Source organism: Heterodontus francisci, chromosome 34 (genome assembly GCF_036365525.1).
Source record: "Heterodontus francisci isolate sHetFra1 chromosome 34, sHetFra1.hap1, whole genome shotgun sequence".
In the NCBI taxonomy this organism is placed as follows: Eukaryota; Metazoa; Chordata; class Chondrichthyes; order Heterodontiformes; family Heterodontidae; genus Heterodontus; species Heterodontus francisci.
The window spans coordinates 1,597,983-1,617,564 of NC_090404.1; the positions used below are offsets into that span (position 1 = coordinate 1,597,983).

The window sequence follows — 19,582 nt, forward strand, 5'->3', positions numbered from 1 at the left end:
TCCTAGGGTCTTAAAAGTAGCGGCTGATGAGGTAGTAGATGCATTAATTGTAATTTTCCAAATTTCCCTAAATTCTAGAAAGGTCCCATCAGATTGGAAAAAAGCAAATGTAACTAAAGGAGGGAGACAGAAATCAGGAAACTACAGGCCAGTTAGCCTAACATCTGTCATAGGGAAAATACTGGATTATTATTAAGATGGTTATAGTAGGACACTTAGAAACTCCTAATGCAATCAGGCAGAGTCAACATGGTTTTGTGAAAGAAAAATCGTGTTTGACTAATTTATTAGAGTTCTTTGAGGAAGTAACAAGCAACGTGGATAAAGGGGAACCTGTGGATGTGATGTTCTTGGATTTCCAAAAGGCATTCGATACGGTCCACATCAAAGGTTACTACACAAATTAAGAGCTCATGATGTAGGGGTTAACATATGAGCATGGATAGAGGATTGGTTAACTAACAGGAAGGGATAAATGGGTCATTTTCGGGTTGGCAAGCTGTTACTATTAGAGGACCACAGGGATCCGTGCTGGCACCTCAACTATTTACAATCTATATCAATGACTTGGATGAAGGGACAGAATGTATGGTTGCTAAATTTGCTGATGACACAAAGATAGGTAGGAGAGTAAGTTGTGAAGAGAACATGAATCTGCAAAGGAATAGAGACAGGTTAAGTGAGTGAGCAAAGATTTGGCAGATGGCCACTTTGGCAGGAAGAATAGAAAAGCAGTATATTATTTGAATGGAGAGAGATTGCAGAACTCTACAGTATAGAGGGTTCTGGGGGTCCTGCTACATGAATTACAAAAAGTTAGTAGGCAAGTGCAGCAAGTGATTAGGAAGGCAAATGAAATGTTGTCATTTATTGCAAGGGGAATCTAGTATAAAAGTAAGGAAATTTTGCTACAGTTGTACAGGGCATTGGTGAGACATCTAGAGTACGGTATACAGTTTTGATCTCCTTACTTAAGAAAGGATATAATTGCATTAGAAGCAGTTCAGAGAAGGTTCACTCAACTGATTCCAGGGGTGAAGGGGTTATCTTATGAGGAAAGGTTGGTCCTGTATCCATTAGAATTTGGAAGAATGAGAGGTGATCTTACTGAAACATACTAGATCCTGAGGGGACTTGACAGGGTGGATGTTGAGAGGATGTTTCCCCTTGTGGGAGAGACTAGAACTAGTTTAAAAATAAGGGTCTCCTATTTAAGACGGAGATGAGAAATTTCTCTGAGGGTTATTAGTCTGTGGAATTCTCTTTCCCAGAGAGCAGTGGAGGCAGGGTCAGTGAATATTTTTAAGGCTGAGGTTAGATAGATTCTTGATTGACAAGGGAGTCAAGGGTTATGGCGATGGGCAGGAAAGTAGAGTTTGAGGCCACAATCAGATCAGACATGATCTTATCAAATAGGTTCGAGGGGCCAAGTGGCCGACTCTTGCTCCTAATTCTTATGTTCGTGTGAGCAGGTCAGAGGCTAGGAATTCTGCAGCAAATGACATATAACACAAGAAACATAACACAAAAAACAGGAGCAGAAGACCACTCGGCCCCTCAAGACTATACGTCCATTCAATATGCTCGTGGCTGATCTACCTCAACTCCACTTTCCTGCCTGATACCCATCTCCCTCGACTCCTTAAGAAATCAAAAGTCTATTGATCACAGTCTAGAATATACTCAGCGATGGAGCATCCACAACCCTCTGGGGTAAACAATTCCAAAAATTCACAACCCAGTGAGTGAAGAAATTTCTCCTCATCTCAGTCCTAAATGATCGACCACTTATCCTCAGACTGTGTCCCTGTGTTCTAGGTTCTTCAGCCAGGGGAAGCAACCTCCCAGCGTCGACCCTATCCTGCCCCTTCAGAATCTTATGCATGTTTCAATGAGATCACCTCTTATTCTTCTAAACTCCAGAGCATACAGGCCCAATTTACTCAGCCTCTCATCCCAGGGACCAATCTAGTGAACCTTCACTGCACTGCCTCCAATGCAAATATATCCTTCCTTAAATATGGAGACCAAAACTGCACACGGTATTTCAGGTGTGATCTCACCAAAGCACCTTACAAGTGTAGCAAGACTACTTTATTCTTGTACTCGAATTGCCTTGCAATAAAGGCCAACAAGCCATTTGCCTTCCTAATTGCTTGCTGTACCTCCATGCTAACTTTCTCTGCTCCTTATCTAAGTACACCCAAGTCCCTCTGAACATCAACCTTTACAATTTCATGCCTTTTAAAGGAACAGTCTGCTTTTCTATTCCTTGCTACCAAAGTGAATAACTCACTTCCCCACATTATACTCCATCTGGCACCTTGTTGCCAGCTCACTTAGCCTGTCTATATCTAATTGCAGCCTCTTTGTGTCCTCCTCACAGCTTACATTCCTACCTAACTTTGCATTGTCAGCAAACTTAGATACATTACTCTCAGTCTCTTTGTCTAAGTTATTAATATGCATTGTAAATAGCTGAGGCCCTAGCACTGATCCTTGTAGCACTCCATTAGCTACAGTCTGCCAACTGGAAAGCGCCGTTTATCCCGACTCTCTGCTTCCTGTCCTTTAACCAATCCTCCATTCATGCTAATATATTACCCCCAACTCTATGAGCTCTTATCTTGTGTATTAACCTTTTATGTGACACCTTCTGGAATACCTTTTGAAAACCTAATTATACTACATCTACTGGTTCCCCTTTGTCTAACCGATTCATTATATCCTCAAAAAACTCGAACAAATTTGTTAAACACTATTTCCCTATTGTAAAACCATGTTGACTTTGTCTGATCATGTTGAGATTTTCTAAGTGCATTGTTAAGACTTCCCAAATAGATTCCAGCATTTTCCCAATGACTGATGTCAGGCTAATTCACCTGTAGTTCCCTTTTTTTCTCTCCCTCCTTTCTTAAATAACAGGGTTACATTTGCTAACTTCCAATTCTCTGGGACCTATTCCAGAATCTAGGGAATTTTGGAAAATCATAACCTTTGCATTCACGATCTCTGCACCTACCTCTTTTAGAGCCCTTGGATGTAGGCCATCAGGTCCAGGGGATTTGTCAGCTTTTAGTCCTTTAAGTTTCTCCAATACTTTTTCTCTACTGATATTAATTACCTTAAACTCCTCACTCTTATTAGCTCCTTGGTTACCCTGTATTTCTGGTATGTAATTTGTGTCACAAACTATTTGTTCAGCGTCTCTGCCGTTTCCAACAATAATTTCTCCTATCTCTGCCTCTAAGCAACTTTAGCTACTCTCTTCCTTTTTATCTACTTGCCTGGATGGGTGCAGCTCCAACACCACTCAACATGCTCGACACTATCCAGGACAAAGCAGCCCACTTGATTGACACCCCACCCACAAACATTCACTCCCTCCACCACCGACACACAGTGGTGGCGGTGTATACCATCTACAAGATGCACTGCAGCAATGCTCCTTCGACAACACCTTCCAAACCCACGACCTCTACCACCTAGAAGGACAAGGGCAGCAGATGCATGGGAACACCACCACCTGCAAGTTCCCCTCCAAACCACACACCATCCTAACTTTGAACTATATCGCCGTTCCTTCACTGTCGCTGGGTCAAAATCCTGGAACTCCCCTCCTAACCGCACTGTGGGTGTACCCACACCACATGGACCGCAGCGGTTCAAGGCAGCAGCTCACCACCACCTTCTGGAGGGCAATTAGATATGGGCAATAAATGCTGCCCTAGCCAGTGCCACCCACATCCCATGAACAAATAAAATATGCTATGTTCTTAATATTTATGGCTAGTTTACTCTCGCATTCCATTTTCCCCCCCTTTTACAATCTTTTGGTCACCCTTCGCTGGTTTCTAGAACATTCCCAATCCTCAGGCTTCCTACTGTTCTTTACAACATTAAAAGTCTATTTTAATCTAATACCATCCTAAACCTCTTCAGCAAGCTAAGGATGGATCTTTCTTGCTGAACTTTTTCTTTATAATGGAAGGTATTTTTGTTAAACATTTTGAATTGTTTCTTTAAATTTTTCCCACTCTTTATTTACTGTCATACCTTTCAGTCTACATACCTAATCAATCTTAGCTTACTCTCCCCTTATACTTTGTTTAGGATTCTTGTTTGGGACTGGAGTATGTCACTTTCAAACTTAACATGGAATTCAAATATATTATGATAATTTTTTCTCAGAGGATCTTTAACGAGGAGATTACTAATTAAACCTGCTGCATTACACTGGCTTTATTCCTAGTTGGTTCCACAACATCTTGTCCCAGGAAGTTGTCCTGAAAGCATTCTGTAAACTCATCTTCCAGACCATCTCTGCCAATTTGATTTGTCCAGTTTTTATGAACATTGAAGTCCCCCAAGATTATCACATTGTCTTTGTTATAAGATCAAATTATTTCTTGCTTAATACTCGGTCCAACTACTGTTATTGCGATTCATTGCTGTTTCCTCCCAGGTCCCCCCTCACTCTGCTTCATCCCACTTCACACACTTAGGTGCAAAAATAAAACACCACTGGCTCATCCCTCCTGTGGGAAAAGGAGAGACAGCCGGAAACCCCGCCCCTCGGGCGCCCGCATAGGTTGGAGGACCCGCCGTCCGCTTCAGTCCTCCAGACAGCGTTTGCCCTTCCTATTGGTCGAGGCGCACGACAATCATCGCTGTGGCAGACGTCATGTGACCAACGTCCACTAGCGACCGACACAAGGCGCTGCGCCGCCGCTGAAGCCGTTCCGTCCGGTCACCCGGCGGCGGGGAAATATTTGGACGCGCTTCCCGGTCTGTATTTTCTTTTATTTATCTCCCCGCTGTCGTTTCTCTCCGCTGAAAAACCCCCTCATAAAACTCACTTTCCGCCGGTCGCACGAACTCTCAACGGGTCCCAACCTTCCCCAGAATGCGTCATGCAGCTGGGGGGAGGAGCCGCGCAGGCGCGTCAGCTTCCCTTTGTTCAACCAGTGAGAGGGGTAGGGGTGTTTCTGGCGCGCTGAGGCTTATGGGTTTGCTCGGCCGCCATTGGGGCCCGCTCTGCCATGTGATGTCCAGTCTGTCATGGGAGTCGCTGAAAAGAATGCGTATCGAAATGGGGGAGCGCATTCAGCCCCTCGAGCATGCTCAGCATTCATGATAGGTCCTATTTCCCTAATACTGTTGCTTAACAGAAATCGATCAATGCCGATTTAAAATTAACAATTTACCCAGCATCAATTTCCCTTTGCGGATGAGAGTTCCAAACTTCTGTCAGCCTTTGCAGGTAGAAGTGTGCCCTAACTTCACTCCTGAAAGGTCTGACGCTAATGTTTACACTATGCTCCCTAGTCCTAGTCCCCAACCAACAGATATGGTAGGTACAAAAAAACTATATCTGTTGCCCTTCATATCTTGAAAACTTTGATCAAATCACCTATTAACCTTCGAAATTCCAAAGAGTTTTCTGTATCTCTACTCGTAATTTAACCTCTGGCATCTGAATGGCATTCTGCATGAGTAAAGGAAGTCCACAAGAGGTAGATTGTTTTTTCATAAATTGACACAGCACAGAAAGAGGCCATTGAGCCCATTGTGCCTATGGCAGCTCTTTGAAAGACCTATCCAATTACTTCCATTTCCTGCCACCTTTTCCCCTATAGCCCTGCAATTTTATCCCATTGACAAGACAGCTGTGGATGAATTTGAAGTGTTCCTAACATAAGAATTTCTAGACGATAAAGGTCCAAGATTCATCTTCTTTGCCTTCTACCATCCAGGTAGCTGTGTCATACATTTTTTTTATTCATTTGAGGCATGTGGGCATCAATGACAAAGGCAGCGTTTATTGCCCATCCCTAATTATCCCTGAGAATGTAGTGGTGAGCTGCCTTTTCTGAATTCTTGAATACAACTAGGTGGGTTGCTAGACTGGACAGGGCAGCTAACAGTCAACCATGTATTTTTTATTCTTTCACAGTATGTGGGCGTCGTAGGTTAGGCCAGAATTTATTGCTCATCCCTAATTGCCCTTGAGAAGGTGGTGGTGAGCTGCCTTCTTGAAGTGCTGCAGTCCATGTGGTTTAAGTACACCCACAGTGCTGTTAGGAAGGGAGTTCAGGATTTTTTAAAACATAGAAAATAGGAGCTGGAGTAGACCTTTCGGCCCCTTGAGCCTGCTCTGCCATTCAACTAGATATTGGCTGATATTCTACCTCTGCATTTTCCCACACTATCCCCATATCCCTTGCTATCTTTACTATCTGGAAATCTATCAATCTCTGTCTTGAACATACTCAATGACTGAGCCTCCATAGCCCTCTGGACTAGAGAATTCCAGAGATTTACCATCCTCCATGTGAAGAAATTCCTTCTCATCTCAGTCCGAACTGGCCTACCTCTATTCTGAAACTGTGTCCCCTGGTTCTAGACACCCCCCACCTCCCTCCCTCCCCAAACCAGGCTAAACAGCTTAGCTGTATCAAACTCGTTGAGCCCTGTAAGAATTTTGTATGTTTGAATGAGATCACCTCTCATTCTTCTAAACTCTAACAAATAAAGGCCCAGTCTCCTTAATCTCTCCTCGAAGAACAATCCCACCATCCCAGGAATCAGCCCGGTGAACCTTTGTTGCGCTCCCTCTACGGCAAGTATATCCTTCCTTTGATTAAGAGACCAAAACTATACACATAATTCCAGGTGCAGTCTCACCAAGACTGTATACAATTGAAGCAAGACTTCACTATTCCCGTGCTCAAATCCTCTTGTAATAAAGGCCAACAAACCATTTGCCTTCCTAATTGCTTGCTGTATCTGCATGTTAACTTTCAGTGACTTACGATCAAGGACACCCAGGTCCTTCTGGACATCACTTACCAATCTCTCACCATTTAAGAAATACTCTGCATTTCTGTTTTTCCTATCAAAGGGATAACGTCACAGTTTTCCATATTATATTTCATCTGTCATGTTCTTGCCCACTCACTTAACCTGTCTAAATCCTCTTGAAGCTTCTGTGCATCCTCGTCCTCACAACTCACGTTCCCACCTAATTTTGTGTCATCAGAAAACTTGGAAATATTACATTTGATCCCCACATCCAAATCATTGATATAGATTGTGAATAGCTGGAGCCCAAGCACTGATCTTTGCAGTAGATACAATTTAATACTGACAAGTGTGAGGTGATGCATTTTGGCAGAAGGAATAGGGAGAGGCAATATATACTTCATGGCACAGTTCTGAAGAATGTGCAGGAACAGAGGGACCTGGGGGTGCATGTGCATAGATCTTTGAAGGTGGCAGGACATATTGAGAGAATAGTCGGCAAAGCATATAGAATCTTGGGCTTCATAACTAGAGGCATAGAGTAGAGAAGCAGGGAAATTATGCTGAACCTTTATAAAGCTCTGGTTAGGCCCCAACTGGAGGATTGTGTTCAGTTCTGGTTACCATACCTCAGGAAGGATGTGAGGGTGCAGAGGAGATTTACCAGAATGATTCCCAGGATGGAGGATTTCAGTTACAAGGTTATGTTGGAAAAGCTGGGATTGTTCTCCTTGGACCAAAGGAGATTGAGGGGAGATTTGACAGAGGTGTACAAGATTATGACAGGCTTAGATAAGTTAGACAAGGAAAAACTGTTCCTGTTAACAAATCGTACAAGGACTAGGGAACACAGATTGAAAGTTTTGTGCAAAAGATGCAGGGGGAATATGGGGAAGCTTTTTTAACGCAGTGGGTGGCTGTGACCTGGAACGTGCTGTCTGCAAGAGTGGTGGAAGCGGAGACGATCACTGACCTGAAGAGTAAGTTGGATGGCCACCTAAGAGAATTAGACTTACAGGGCTACAGGGATTGAACCGGGGTGTGGGGCTGACTGCATAGCTTCGTGGAGAGCTAGCATGGACTCGATGGGCTGAATGACCTCCTTCTGTGCCATAAATGACTCATCTTGGTTCTAAAGGGCTGTCCCGTATTCTGAAACTGCGACCAGGTATTCTGGACTCTCCAGCCTCTCAGCATCTACCCTGTCAAGCCCCTTAGAATCTTAAATGTTTTAATGAGATCATCTTTAATTCCTCTAAACTCCATGGAATATCAGCTTAGTCTTCTCAGTCTCTCCTCAGAGGACAATCCCCTCATCCCAGGAACCTTTGTTGCACTTTCTCTAGGGTATGTCTGTCCTTCCTTAGGTAAGGAGCCCAAAACAGCACTTAGTACTCCAGGTGTAGCCTCACCACTAGCCTGTGTAATTGTAGTAAGCCTTCTTTACTGTTATACTTCAATCCCTTTGTCATAAAGGCCAACTAACATACCATTTGCTTTCCTAATTGCTTGCTGCACCTGCATGTTAACTTGCTGTGATTCATGTACAAGGACACCCAGATCCCTCTGAATGCAAACGTTCCCCAGTCTCTCACCATTCATAAAATATTCTGCCTTTTTATTTTTCCTACCAAAGTGGATAACTTTCACACTTTGCCACATTGTATTCCATCTGCCAAGTTCTTGCCCACGCACCCAACCTGTCTATATCCCTCTGCAGCCTTTTGCGTCCTTCTCACTGCTTACTTTCCCACCTAACTTTATATCATCAGCAAACTTGGATACATTACACTCCGTCCCCTTATCTAACCCATTCATATAAATTGTAAATAGCTGAGGCCCAAGTACTGATCCTTGTGGGACCTTGCTAGTTACAGCCTCCCAACCTGAAAATGTCCTGTTTATTCCTACTCTCTGTTTTCTGTCCATTAACCAATCCTGAATCCATGCTAAAATATTACCCCCAATCCCATGAGTCCTAATTTTGTGTAATAGCCTCTTATGTGGCACCTTATCAAATGCTTTTTGAAAATCTAAATACACTAAATCCACTGGTTCTCCCTTATCCATCTAGCTACATCCTCAACTCGGAACAGATTTGTCAAACACAATTTCACTTTCATAAATCCGTGTTGACTCTGCTTATTCATATAATTTTCGAAGTGCCCTGTTACAAAGTCCCTAATAATGGATTCTAACATTTTGACTGCTACTGATGATAGGTTAACTGGCCTATAGTTCCCCATTTTCCTTCTTCCTCCTTTCCTTAATAGCAAGGTTATATTTGCTACCTTCCAATTCTCTAGAATCTAAGGAATTATGGAAGATCAAAACTATCCACTATCACTGCAGTTACCTCTTTTAAAACTGTAGGATGCAGGTTGTCAGGTCCGGGGGATTTGTCCCCGCTTAGCCCCATTTATTTCTCCAGTACTATTTCTTTACTCATACTGATTTCTTTAAGTTCCTCATTGTCACTAGATCCTTGGTTCCCCATTATTTCTGGAATTTTTTTGTAGCTTCTATCGTGAAGATGGATACAAAGTATTTGTTTAGTGTTTCTGCCATTTCCTTATTCCCCCTTATAATCTCACCTGTCTCTGCCTCGAATGGGCCCACATTTATTTTCATATTTATGTACCTAGAGCAATGTTTACAATCTGGTTTTGTGTCTCTTCCTAGTTTACTCTTATATTCTCTTTTTTCTTTCCTTATCAATTTCTTGGTCCTCCTTTACTGAATTTGAAAGTCCTCCCAATCCTCAGGCTTACTATCTTTAGCAACATTATAAGCCTTTTCCTTTGCCCTAAAACTATCATTAACTCCTTTTGTTTGCCACAGTTGGACCACCTTTTTAAGTGTGGGTTTTGTGCTTTAAAGGAATGTATATTTATTGCAAATTTTCTTTTCTTTAAATGTTTGCCATTGCTGGTCTACCGTCATATCTTTTCATGCAGTTTCCCAATCACTCAAGCCACTCATACCTATGTAGTTTGCTTTGTTTAGATTTCAGACCGTAGTTTAGGATTTAACTAAATCAATTTCAAACTCCATATAAAATTCTCTCGTATTATGATCACTCTTCCCTAGAGGCCCCTTTACTACAAGATTATTAATTAACCCTTTCTCATTGCACAATACTCAATCTGATATTCCCTAGTTGGTTTGTCTACATACTGATCTAGAAAACTATCTTGTATGCATTCCATGTTCTCATCCTCCACATTATTACTGCAAAATTGGTTTGCCCGGTGTGTATGAAGATTAAAACTCCTATGATTACTGTATTATCCATACATGCACCTCTAATTTCCTGATTTATACTCTGCTCTAAACTGTAACTACTGTTACGGACCCTATAAACAAGTCCCACCAGTGTTTTCTGTCCCTTGTTGTTTCTTAGCTCCACCCAAGCTGATTCTATTCTTGATTTTCTGAACTGAGATCCTTTCTCTCTATTGTCTTTATCCCATCCTTTATCATCATGGCTAATTCCCTGCACCTTTTCTATTTTGCCTCTCTCTTCTAAAAGTTAGGTATCCTGGAATATTTAGTTCCCAACCTTGGTCACTTTGCAACCACGTCTCTGTAATGACTAATCGATTAATTTCTGTCTATGCTATTAATTCATCTTATTTGTTGAGAATACTTTGTGCATTCAGTTATAGTGCATTTAGCTTTGACTTTTTTCTAATTTTCCCTGATGTCACTTTGTCACAAAGCTAATAGGACGTTAGTGACTAAAGGGACCTGGATGTTCTCGTCAATAAGTCACTGAAAGCTAATGTGCAGGTACAGCAAGCAATTAAGAAGGCTAATAGTATGTTGGCCTTTAACACAAGAGGATTTGAGTACAGGAAGCGAAGTCTTGCTTTAATTGTATAGAACCTTGCTTCGACTGCACCTGGAGTACTGTGTGCAGTTTTGGTCCCCTTACCTTAGGAAGGATATTATTGCCATAGAGGGAGTGCAACGAAAGTTCACCGGACTTGTTCCCGGGATGGCGGGACTGTCCAATGAAGAGAGATTGAGGAAACTGGGCCTGTATTCTCTAGAGTTTTGAAGAATGAGAGGTGATCTCATTGAAACCTACAAATTACCGAAAGAGATAGACAGGGTAGATGCAGGCAAGATGTTCCCCCTGGTTGGGGAGTCTAGAACCAGGGGACACAATTTCAAAATAAGGGGGAAGCCACTAAGGACAGAGATGAGGAGAAATGTCTTTACTCAGAAGGTTGTGAATCTTTGGAATTCTCTACCCCAGAGAGCTGTGGAAGCTCAGTCATCGAGTATGTTTAAAGCAGAGATTGACAGATTTCTAAATACCAATATATAAAGGGATATGAGGATAGTGTGGGGAGAAAGGCATTGAAGTGGATGATCAGCCATGATGGTATTGAATGGTGGAGCTGGCTCGATGGGCTGCTCCTATGTTCCTATTCTCACTGTCCCTTCCTCACCCACTCTGCTTATTTTTACCAAAAACACTGCTCTGCTCTAGAGCCTTGATATTTCCCTCGCTGCTTTCAAATTTACCCTTTCCTGAATCCTGCCACACTCCTATTATTAGATTAAAGCCCTGTCTTACTGTGCTAATTGTTTGATTTGCCAGGACACTGGTCCCGGTCCCAGCCCAGTTTAATTGGAGCCCCTCCTAACACAACAGCTCCCTATTTCCCCACTACTGGAGCCAATGGCCCAAGAAGTGAAACCCCTGTCTCCCACACCACTCCTTCGGCCACGCATTTATCCTTCAGATCTGTTGATCTCTAAGCCAATCGGCATGTGACTCAGGTACCAATCCAGAGATTATTATCTTTGAGGTTCTGCTTTTCAAATTAGACCCTAAGTCCTCAAACTTCCTCGGCAGAGTATCATTCCTCGGTCGACCTATATCTTTGGTTCCTACATGTACCACGACAATTGGATCCTCCCCCTCCAAGTTCTTCTCTTGCTGCAAGGGAATGTCTTTAATTCTGGCACTGGGCAGGCAACACAACCTTTCAGTCACAGCCTCAGAGGACAGTATCTATTCCCCTGACCATACTGTCCCCCATCGCTATAACATTCTTTTCACTCTCCGCACTTGAATCACCTCCTGCACCATGATGCCATGGTCAGTTTGCACATTCACCCAGGTAGCAAGCACCTCCCACCTGTTGGTCAAAGTCAGGGGCAGAGGCTGCTCCATCTTTACCTGCTGAATCCCCATACCTGCCTGAATTGCAGTCACATCCTCCTCTTCCAGACCATTGACCAACTCTAAAGCGCTACTTAACCAAAGGGATGTGACTTGCCCTTGGAATAAAGCGTCCAGGTAACACACCTCCTCCCTGATGCTCCACAATGTCTGCAGCTCGGACTCCAGCTCAACAACTCTGAGCTGAAGTTCCTTGAGCTGTAGACACTGACCGCGGTTGCAGTTGTCTGGATTGTCATGCTCTCCATAAACTCTCACATGCTGCAGTTACAGCACAGCACCCGCACTGCCAACCCGATCTAACCTTATTTATTTATTTGATTAGTTAATTAGTTTTTCTTTAATTGAATTGATTATTTTAGTTTTATTCATTCGTTTAGTTGAAGTTACTAATTTGGTGAAGTAAAGTGATACAAATAGCAGTTTCCTAGCTCAGAGACAAAAGAATAAGCAGCAGCCAGCCCTTTCTCCCTCTGTACCAAATTCCCGACTTTAGCACTGTGTTAATGAAGTACTCTTTCACGAACACGCTGTGCTCCACACTCGATAAACACATTCAAAGCTTGGTTGCAGAGGTAGGTTTTAAGGAGTGTCTTACAGGAGCAAAGAGACGTGGAAAGATTTAGGGAGGGTACTCCGGAGGTTAGGGCCCAGGCAGCTGAAGAGGCTAGAATTAGCAGAGTGCGGTGAACTTACAGGAAAATGTGGGAGTGCAGTTATGCCGACTTGAAGAGATTACACAGAGAGGGAGGGACGAGTCCATGGAGGGAATTCAAATTAAGGATGAGAATTTTAAAATAAAGGTGTTGCTTAGTGGGGAGCCAGTGTAGGTCAGTGAGCACAGGGGAGTGATGCGTGAGCAGACCTGGTGCGAGTGAAGACACAGGCAGCAGAGTTTTGGATGATCTCAAGTTTGCTTCGGGTAGAATATGGGAGGTCGGCCTTGAGCGTGTTGGAATAGTCAAATTTAGAGGTAATGAAGACATGGTTGAGGGTTTCAGCAGCAGATGAGCTGAGGTAGGGTTGGTGTTTGGCAATGTTACAGAGGTGGAAACGGGCAGTCTTAGTGTGCAGCGTACATGTAGTGGGAAGCCTATCTTGGGGTCAGTAATAATACCCAAGTTGTGAACAGTCTGGGTCAATCTCAGTTACCAGGGAGAGGGATGGAGTTGATAGCTAGGAATGGAGTTTGGAGCAAGGACTGAAAACAATGGGTTCAGTCTTCCCAAGAAATAAATTGGAAGAAATATCTGCTGTACCAGTACTGAATGTCACACTAGCTGTCTGATAATTTAGCAACAGCGGAGGAGTCGAGAGAGGTGGTGGTGAGGTGGAGCTGGGTGTTGGCAGCGTATATGTGGAAATCGATGCTATGTTTTCTGATGATGTCACTGAGGGGAAGCATGTGGATAAGAAATAGGAGGGACCCTAAGATAGATCCTTGGCACGAGGGAGGGGCGGTGGGAAACACCAGAGGTAATGTTGTGATGTATGTCCAGGGTGTTGGGTGTGATTGAGGAATGAACCAAAGTCTGCGGAGGGAACAAGCCCCTTTGGGATGCTGAAAGGTGAGAGGAGAGGAATCAGTGTTTTGGTTGCCAGTATGTTGTTGTATTTTGTGTTCTTGTGGGCTTGATTATCTTGGTATCTGTAACCCTAAGACCTGGATCATTTGGAATGGCCTCATTGTGTGGAAAAGGATTCCCTGGTGTATCCCAGCTGCTGACAGCCCAGAGTCTCCACATTGTGACTGCGGTGTTTCAATTCCACTCATTTCCTGTAAACCATATTTATAAAATCTGAGGCAGCCCATTGTGAAACAAGCAGCCTTGTATAGAAAAGCAGAAGAAAGCCCCACTGCCTCCCCCAGGCCCTGAACAACTGACTCTCGAAAGTGGCTGCTCTCCAGATCACCCAGTCAGTAGGAGCAAGTCCTGCCCATCGGCACCTGATTGTGGCAGACCCTCCAGCCTATGCCTGCTCGCTCACGCCAGTCTCGCCATGGGCACCCACCCCGTCCACGTGTCCCTGAGAAAATGACATCTTTCAGGCCGTGGATCCAGATCACATGTTCCCCAAGGGGGCTTCACCAAACTGAAGAAGCTTCGTTCGGTGCCCAAATGCACGGACTGACTAGTTTGCATTTCCCTTACTTCTCTCCCCTTCTGATTTCGATCAGGCTTGGAGAAAACTCACTTTCTGTCACTGATTGTGACTCTCAACGAGCACCAACTTTACAAAGAAAGCTCCATGCGGGACCTTCTAGCTCAGGGATCCAGCGCACAGACGCAGGAGAGTGTGATTGATGAGCCTGGGGTTTGTGTGTGGTGTGGGCTGACAGTGAGGGAGTCACGTGGGAATAAGATCACAGGAAGAGGGGGAGGCCTTTAGCTTCTCGAGTCTGTTCGACCATCTAGTGAGAGCATGGCGGATCTGCAACCTAATACATATAGCCACCTTAATATTCCTTAATACCTTTGAATAACAGACCTCTCAATCTCATGTTTAAAATTAACAATTCATCGAGCAGCAATTGCCATTTTTGGATGAGAGTTCCAAACTTCTCCCATCCTTTATGTGTAGAAGTGTTTCCTCATTTCACTCCGGAAAGGTCTGGCTCGAACTTTTAGACTCTGCCACCCGCCCCCCACCCACAGTCCTAGACTCCCCAACCAGTGGAAATAATTTCTTCAAATCTACCCTATCTGTTCCCCATAATATCTTGAAAACTTTGATCAAATCAACCCTTCTAAATTCCAGGGAATATAACTGTAGTTTGTGTAATCTTGCCTTGCAATTTAACCCTTGGAGTCCAGCTATCGTTCTGGTAAATCTATGCTGCTCCCCCACTTGAGGTCAATATAACCTGAACTGCACACAGTACTCCAGGTATGGTTGAACCTGGGTGGTGTTGTATAGCTGAAGCATGACCTCTACTCCCTTGTATTTATTCCACTCGATATAAACTCGCATTTGTCCATGTTGAAATCCATTTGCCACAGTTTTTGCCCATTCATTTAAAATCTGTCAATATATCTCTGCAATTTGATACTTCCATCTACACTGCTTACAATGCCGCCTATCTTTGTGTCATGGGCAAATTTGGATATGTGGCCTTCTATCCCATCAGCTAAGTTGTTCATAAATACCGTGAATAGTTGAGGTCCCAACACAGATTCTTGTAGGACACACTATACACATTCTGCCAGTTAGAGTACTTGCCCATTATCCCTTTTCCCTGTCCCCTGTCGTCCAGCCAGTTTCCTAACCAGGTTAATAATTTGTCTTCAATTCTATGAGCTTCAACTTTAGCTAACAGTCACTTATGAGGGACTTTATCAGATGCCTTTGGACAGTCCATATAAGTAACATCCATTCACATTCCCCTGTTCAATACTTTAGTCATCTCTTCAAAAAAATTCAGGTTCTTTCAGCGTGACCTACCCTTTACAAATGATGAGCAGAGAGGAGGTGGGGCCTCTGCAGGGAGTGACAAAAAACAAGAGGAGTAGCACCTGCCCAGTGACACACTGTGGCACATGCACCTTCTCGGCGAATCACTGCGTCAGCTAGGACAGTTGCTGGAGAGTCAAGGATTGTGCTTCCTATGTGACAGCTGAGGCCTTGTTCTTATTCACCATCTCTGCCAATTCCCTGACTCTCCACTACGAACTCACCTCCTTCATCACTTAGCGACCTCGCCCTCCACTAATCCTCCATTTCCTGCTAATGTGCCCATCGAAAGACTTTTCATAGCACCTTGAGGCAGAATTCATGCCCCCTCATTAGCCTTTCTACACTCGTTTTACAGGGTCTGAGAAGTGGAGGATTTACAGACGGGAAGCTCATCACAATAAGATCTGACAGAGCGGCCTGAGTCATCAGGACCTGAATATCGTCGGCTTTTGCACATGGAAGGAGAAAGCAGCAACCACAGGGCGGGCAAACTGTGCACGTGTTCCGTGTGTGGACTCGCCTTCAGCCGACCCACTGACCTGGCAAAACACATGTACCGTCACAGCGAGGACAAACCAGGTAAAGGTGGTGATGGCGAGAAAGGATTCAGTTCCCCGTCTGCGTTGGAAATTCATCAACGCAGGCACAACAAGGAGAGTCGGTTCACCTGCTCCGTGTGTGAAAAGGGATTTGTTTATGCAGCTCACCTGCGAGCGCACCAGCTTGTTCACACTGATGAGAGACCGTGTAAATGTTCAGATTGTGGGAAGAGCTTTAAAAGCCCACAGGAGCTGAAGCGACACCGGCGTCTACACACTGGGGAGAGGCCATTCGCCTGCCTTGTGTGCGGGAAGAGATTCACTCAGTTATCTGACCTGCGGAGACACCAGAATAGCCACACCGTTCAGCGGCTGCTCACCTGCTCACTCTGTGGGAAGGGATTCACTCGGTCATCCGCCTTCCTGAGGCACCAGCGGTTTCACAATGATGAGAGACCATTTAAATGTTCCGAGTGCGGGAAAAGCTTTAAATGCCACCAGGAGCTGAGGAAACACCAGCTGGAGCAGGTGGGAGAAAGGCCGTTCAGCTGCTCAGTGTGTGGGAAGGGATTCACCCGGTCCTCCAATCTGCTGACGCACCAGCGAGTTCACACTGGAGAGAGGCCGTTCAGCTGCTCAGTGTGTGGGAAGGGATTCGCTCAGGCTTCCAACCTGGACACGCACCAGCGAGTTCACAGTGGACAGAGACCGTTCATCTGCTCCGCGTGTGGGAAGGGTTTTGCTCGGTCATCCACCCTGCTGACACACCAGCGGGTTCACACAGGAGAGAGGCCGTTCACCTGCTCCGTGTGTGGGAAGGGATTCACTCAGTCATCCAACCTGCTGACCCACCAGCGAATTCACACTGGAGAGAGGCCATTCACCTGCTCCGTGTGTGGAAAGGGATTCATTCGGTCCTCCAAGCTGCTGACACACCAGCAAATTCACACTGATGAGAGACCTTTTAAGTGTTCTACCTGTGGGAAGAGCTTTAAAAGCACCAATAGTCTGGTGACACACCAGCGCTATCACACTGCAGTAAGGCCATTTGCATGCTCCGTGTGTGGGAAGGGATTCACTGACTCATCCCACCTCCTGAGACACCAGCGAGTTCACACTGACGAGAGACCCTTCACCTGCTCCCTGTGTGGGAAGGGATTCACTCGGTCATCCCATGTGCTGAGACACCAGCGAGTTCATTCTATTCCGTAGGGCCCTGCAGGTAGCAGGGGCGACATAGAAAATGTTTTATAAATTTTTCTCAGCCCGTTGAGCTGATGGTTCCCTTCATTCGACTTTTATTCCGGTGGGACCCGATGGATCTGCTCCACACGAGCCTCCTTCCAACCTACTTTATCTAATCCCATCGATGTATTCTTCCATTCCTTTCTCCCTCGTGTGTTTATCCAGCTTCCCCTTAAACATATCTATGCCGTTCCCCACAACCGCTCCTTGTGGTCATGAGTTCGACATTCACACCCTTTTTATTACTCTTTTTGAGGAAACATTTTAATCAAGGCTCCATGGAAAAACAAAATTGTTCTTGAAATGATCAGGATGGAATGAAACACACTGGTACCTAGCAGAGGGATTGAAATGAAAGTAAAAGAGGGGCAGAAAATTTGTATTTCTAAAATTCAAAGTTAGGTTCCTTGGAGTTGACGTTGAAATTGGGACAATTGCGGGCTAGGGAGAAAACACATTTTGCTAGAATGTTCACTAGATAAATCATAGAAGGAGAACTGGAGAATCTTTGAAGTCCATGGCTTCTTGATAATAGGGTACAACTGTGGCTTTCTGTGTAATGTAGTATGATTTTCTTTATCGTCATGTGTAATATTAACCAGACAAAACACAGACTAAAACTGCAAATAGCCCGAGAAAGGTATGTCTTTTTATTTGTTTGTGGCATGTAGGTGTCACTGGAAAGGCCAGCATTTATTGCCCATCCCCCAGTTGCCACTTGAGAAGCTGATGGTGAGCTGCTGCCTTGAACCACTGCAGTTGTGCGGTGAAGGGGCTCCCGCAGTGCTGGCAGGGAGGGAGGGAGTTCCAGCATGCTGATGAAGGAGTGGCCGATTATATTTCCAGGTCAGGACGGTGTGTGGCTTGGGCAACTTGGAGGTGGTGGTATAAAAACATAAATTGCTGGAAATAATTCAGGTCTGGCAGCATCTATGGAGGGAGAAACAGAGTTAACATTTCAGGTCGATGACCTTTCATCAGAATGGGGAAAAGTTAGAAGTGTCATAGGTTTTAAGTAGGTCAAATGGGGGAGGGTGGAAAAAGAACAAAAGGGAAGGTCTGTGATGGGGCGGAAGACAGGAGACAGTCGGTGACAAATGAGTTGGCACTTCAGGCCAAAGGGAGTGGTAAAGTGACAGGTAAAGAAACAAATGATCTATCCAGAGGAAGTTTCGATGACGGAATAATGAACAGCTGTCGTATGAAAGCAAAAACGGGCGAAAAAAAGGAGAAGGTTGAAATATGCAAAGAAAAGGAATCAAATTGGGGGCAGAGATTTCAGTCTGAAATGGTTGAACTCCGTGTTGAGTTTAGAGGCAGGTAAATTTGCCTAATCGGAAGGAGGTGCTGTTCTTTGAGCTTGCATTGGAACACTTCAATAGGCCCAGGATAGAGATGTCAGTGTGAGAGCAAGGTGGAGAATTAAAATGACAGGCCACTGGAAGCTCGGGGTCATGCTTGCAGAGTGAGCGGAGGTGTTCCGCATAGCAGTCACCCAATCTGCGTTTGGTCTTTCCAATGTAGAGGAGACCACATTGTGAGCAGTGAATACAGTATAGTAAATTGAAAGAAGTACAAGTAAATCGCTGTTTCACCTGGGAGAGGAGTGTTTGGATAGTGAGGAGAGAGGAGGTAAAAGGGCAGGTGTTGCATCCTCTACACTTGCAGGGTTAGGTGCGGTGGGAAGGGGACAGGATGTTGGGACTAATAGAGGAGTGGACCAGGGTGTCACGGAGGGAACGGATCCTTCGGAATGCTGAAAGGGGAGGGAGGGGAAGATCCATTTGGTGATGGCATCACATGCTGGAGTTGGTGGAAATGGAGGATGATCCGTTGAATATGGAGGCTGGTGGGGTGGAAAGTGAAGATGAGGGGAACCCTGTCATGTTCCGGGAGGAAGGTGAAGGGGTGAGACCAGAGGTGCGGGAAATGGATTGGACATGGCCCTGTCAACCACAGAAAGACATGTCAGAAGCACTGGTAAGGAAGGCAGCATCATCAGAAGAGATGGAAAAACTGGGGTGAATGGGAGAACTTGCTAGATACTTCCCGGTGATGAGCATCCCACCACCTATCTGCACCATCACTAACACTGCTTATTTCCTCCTCAGTAACATTGCATGACTCTGTCCCTGCCTCAGCTTAGCTGCTGAAACCCTCATCCACGCCATTGTTACATCAAGACTTGACCATTCTAACATACTCCTGACTGGCCTCCCGCATTCTACCCTCCGTAAACTTGAGGTCATCCATAATTCTGCTGCACAGGTCCTAACTCACATCAAGTCCCGATCACCCATCACCCCTGTGCTCACCGATCCAACTTGGCTCCTGCTTA

The 19,582-nt window shown here is 44.7% G+C and overlaps 1 protein-coding gene across 1 annotated transcript in view; it reads left to right on the top strand.

Annotated features, from left to right (window-relative positions):
- Window positions 1-4,688: 4,688 nt before the first annotated feature.
- LOC137348455 (zinc finger protein 721-like) overlaps window positions 4,689-19,582 on the top strand; it is a 94,538-nt gene continuing 79,644 nt past the window's right edge. Inside the window, exons 1-4 of the mRNA XM_068013761.1 lie at window positions 4,689-4,788; window positions 15,816-17,207; window positions 17,810-17,884; window positions 18,409-18,564. Coding sequence (XP_067869862.1) covers window positions 15,916-17,207; window positions 17,810-17,884; window positions 18,409-18,564 — 1,523 coding nt within the window. The 5' untranslated portion in view covers window positions 4,689-4,788; window positions 15,816-15,915. The remainder of the gene's footprint in view (window positions 4,789-15,815; window positions 17,208-17,809; window positions 17,885-18,408; window positions 18,565-19,582) is intronic.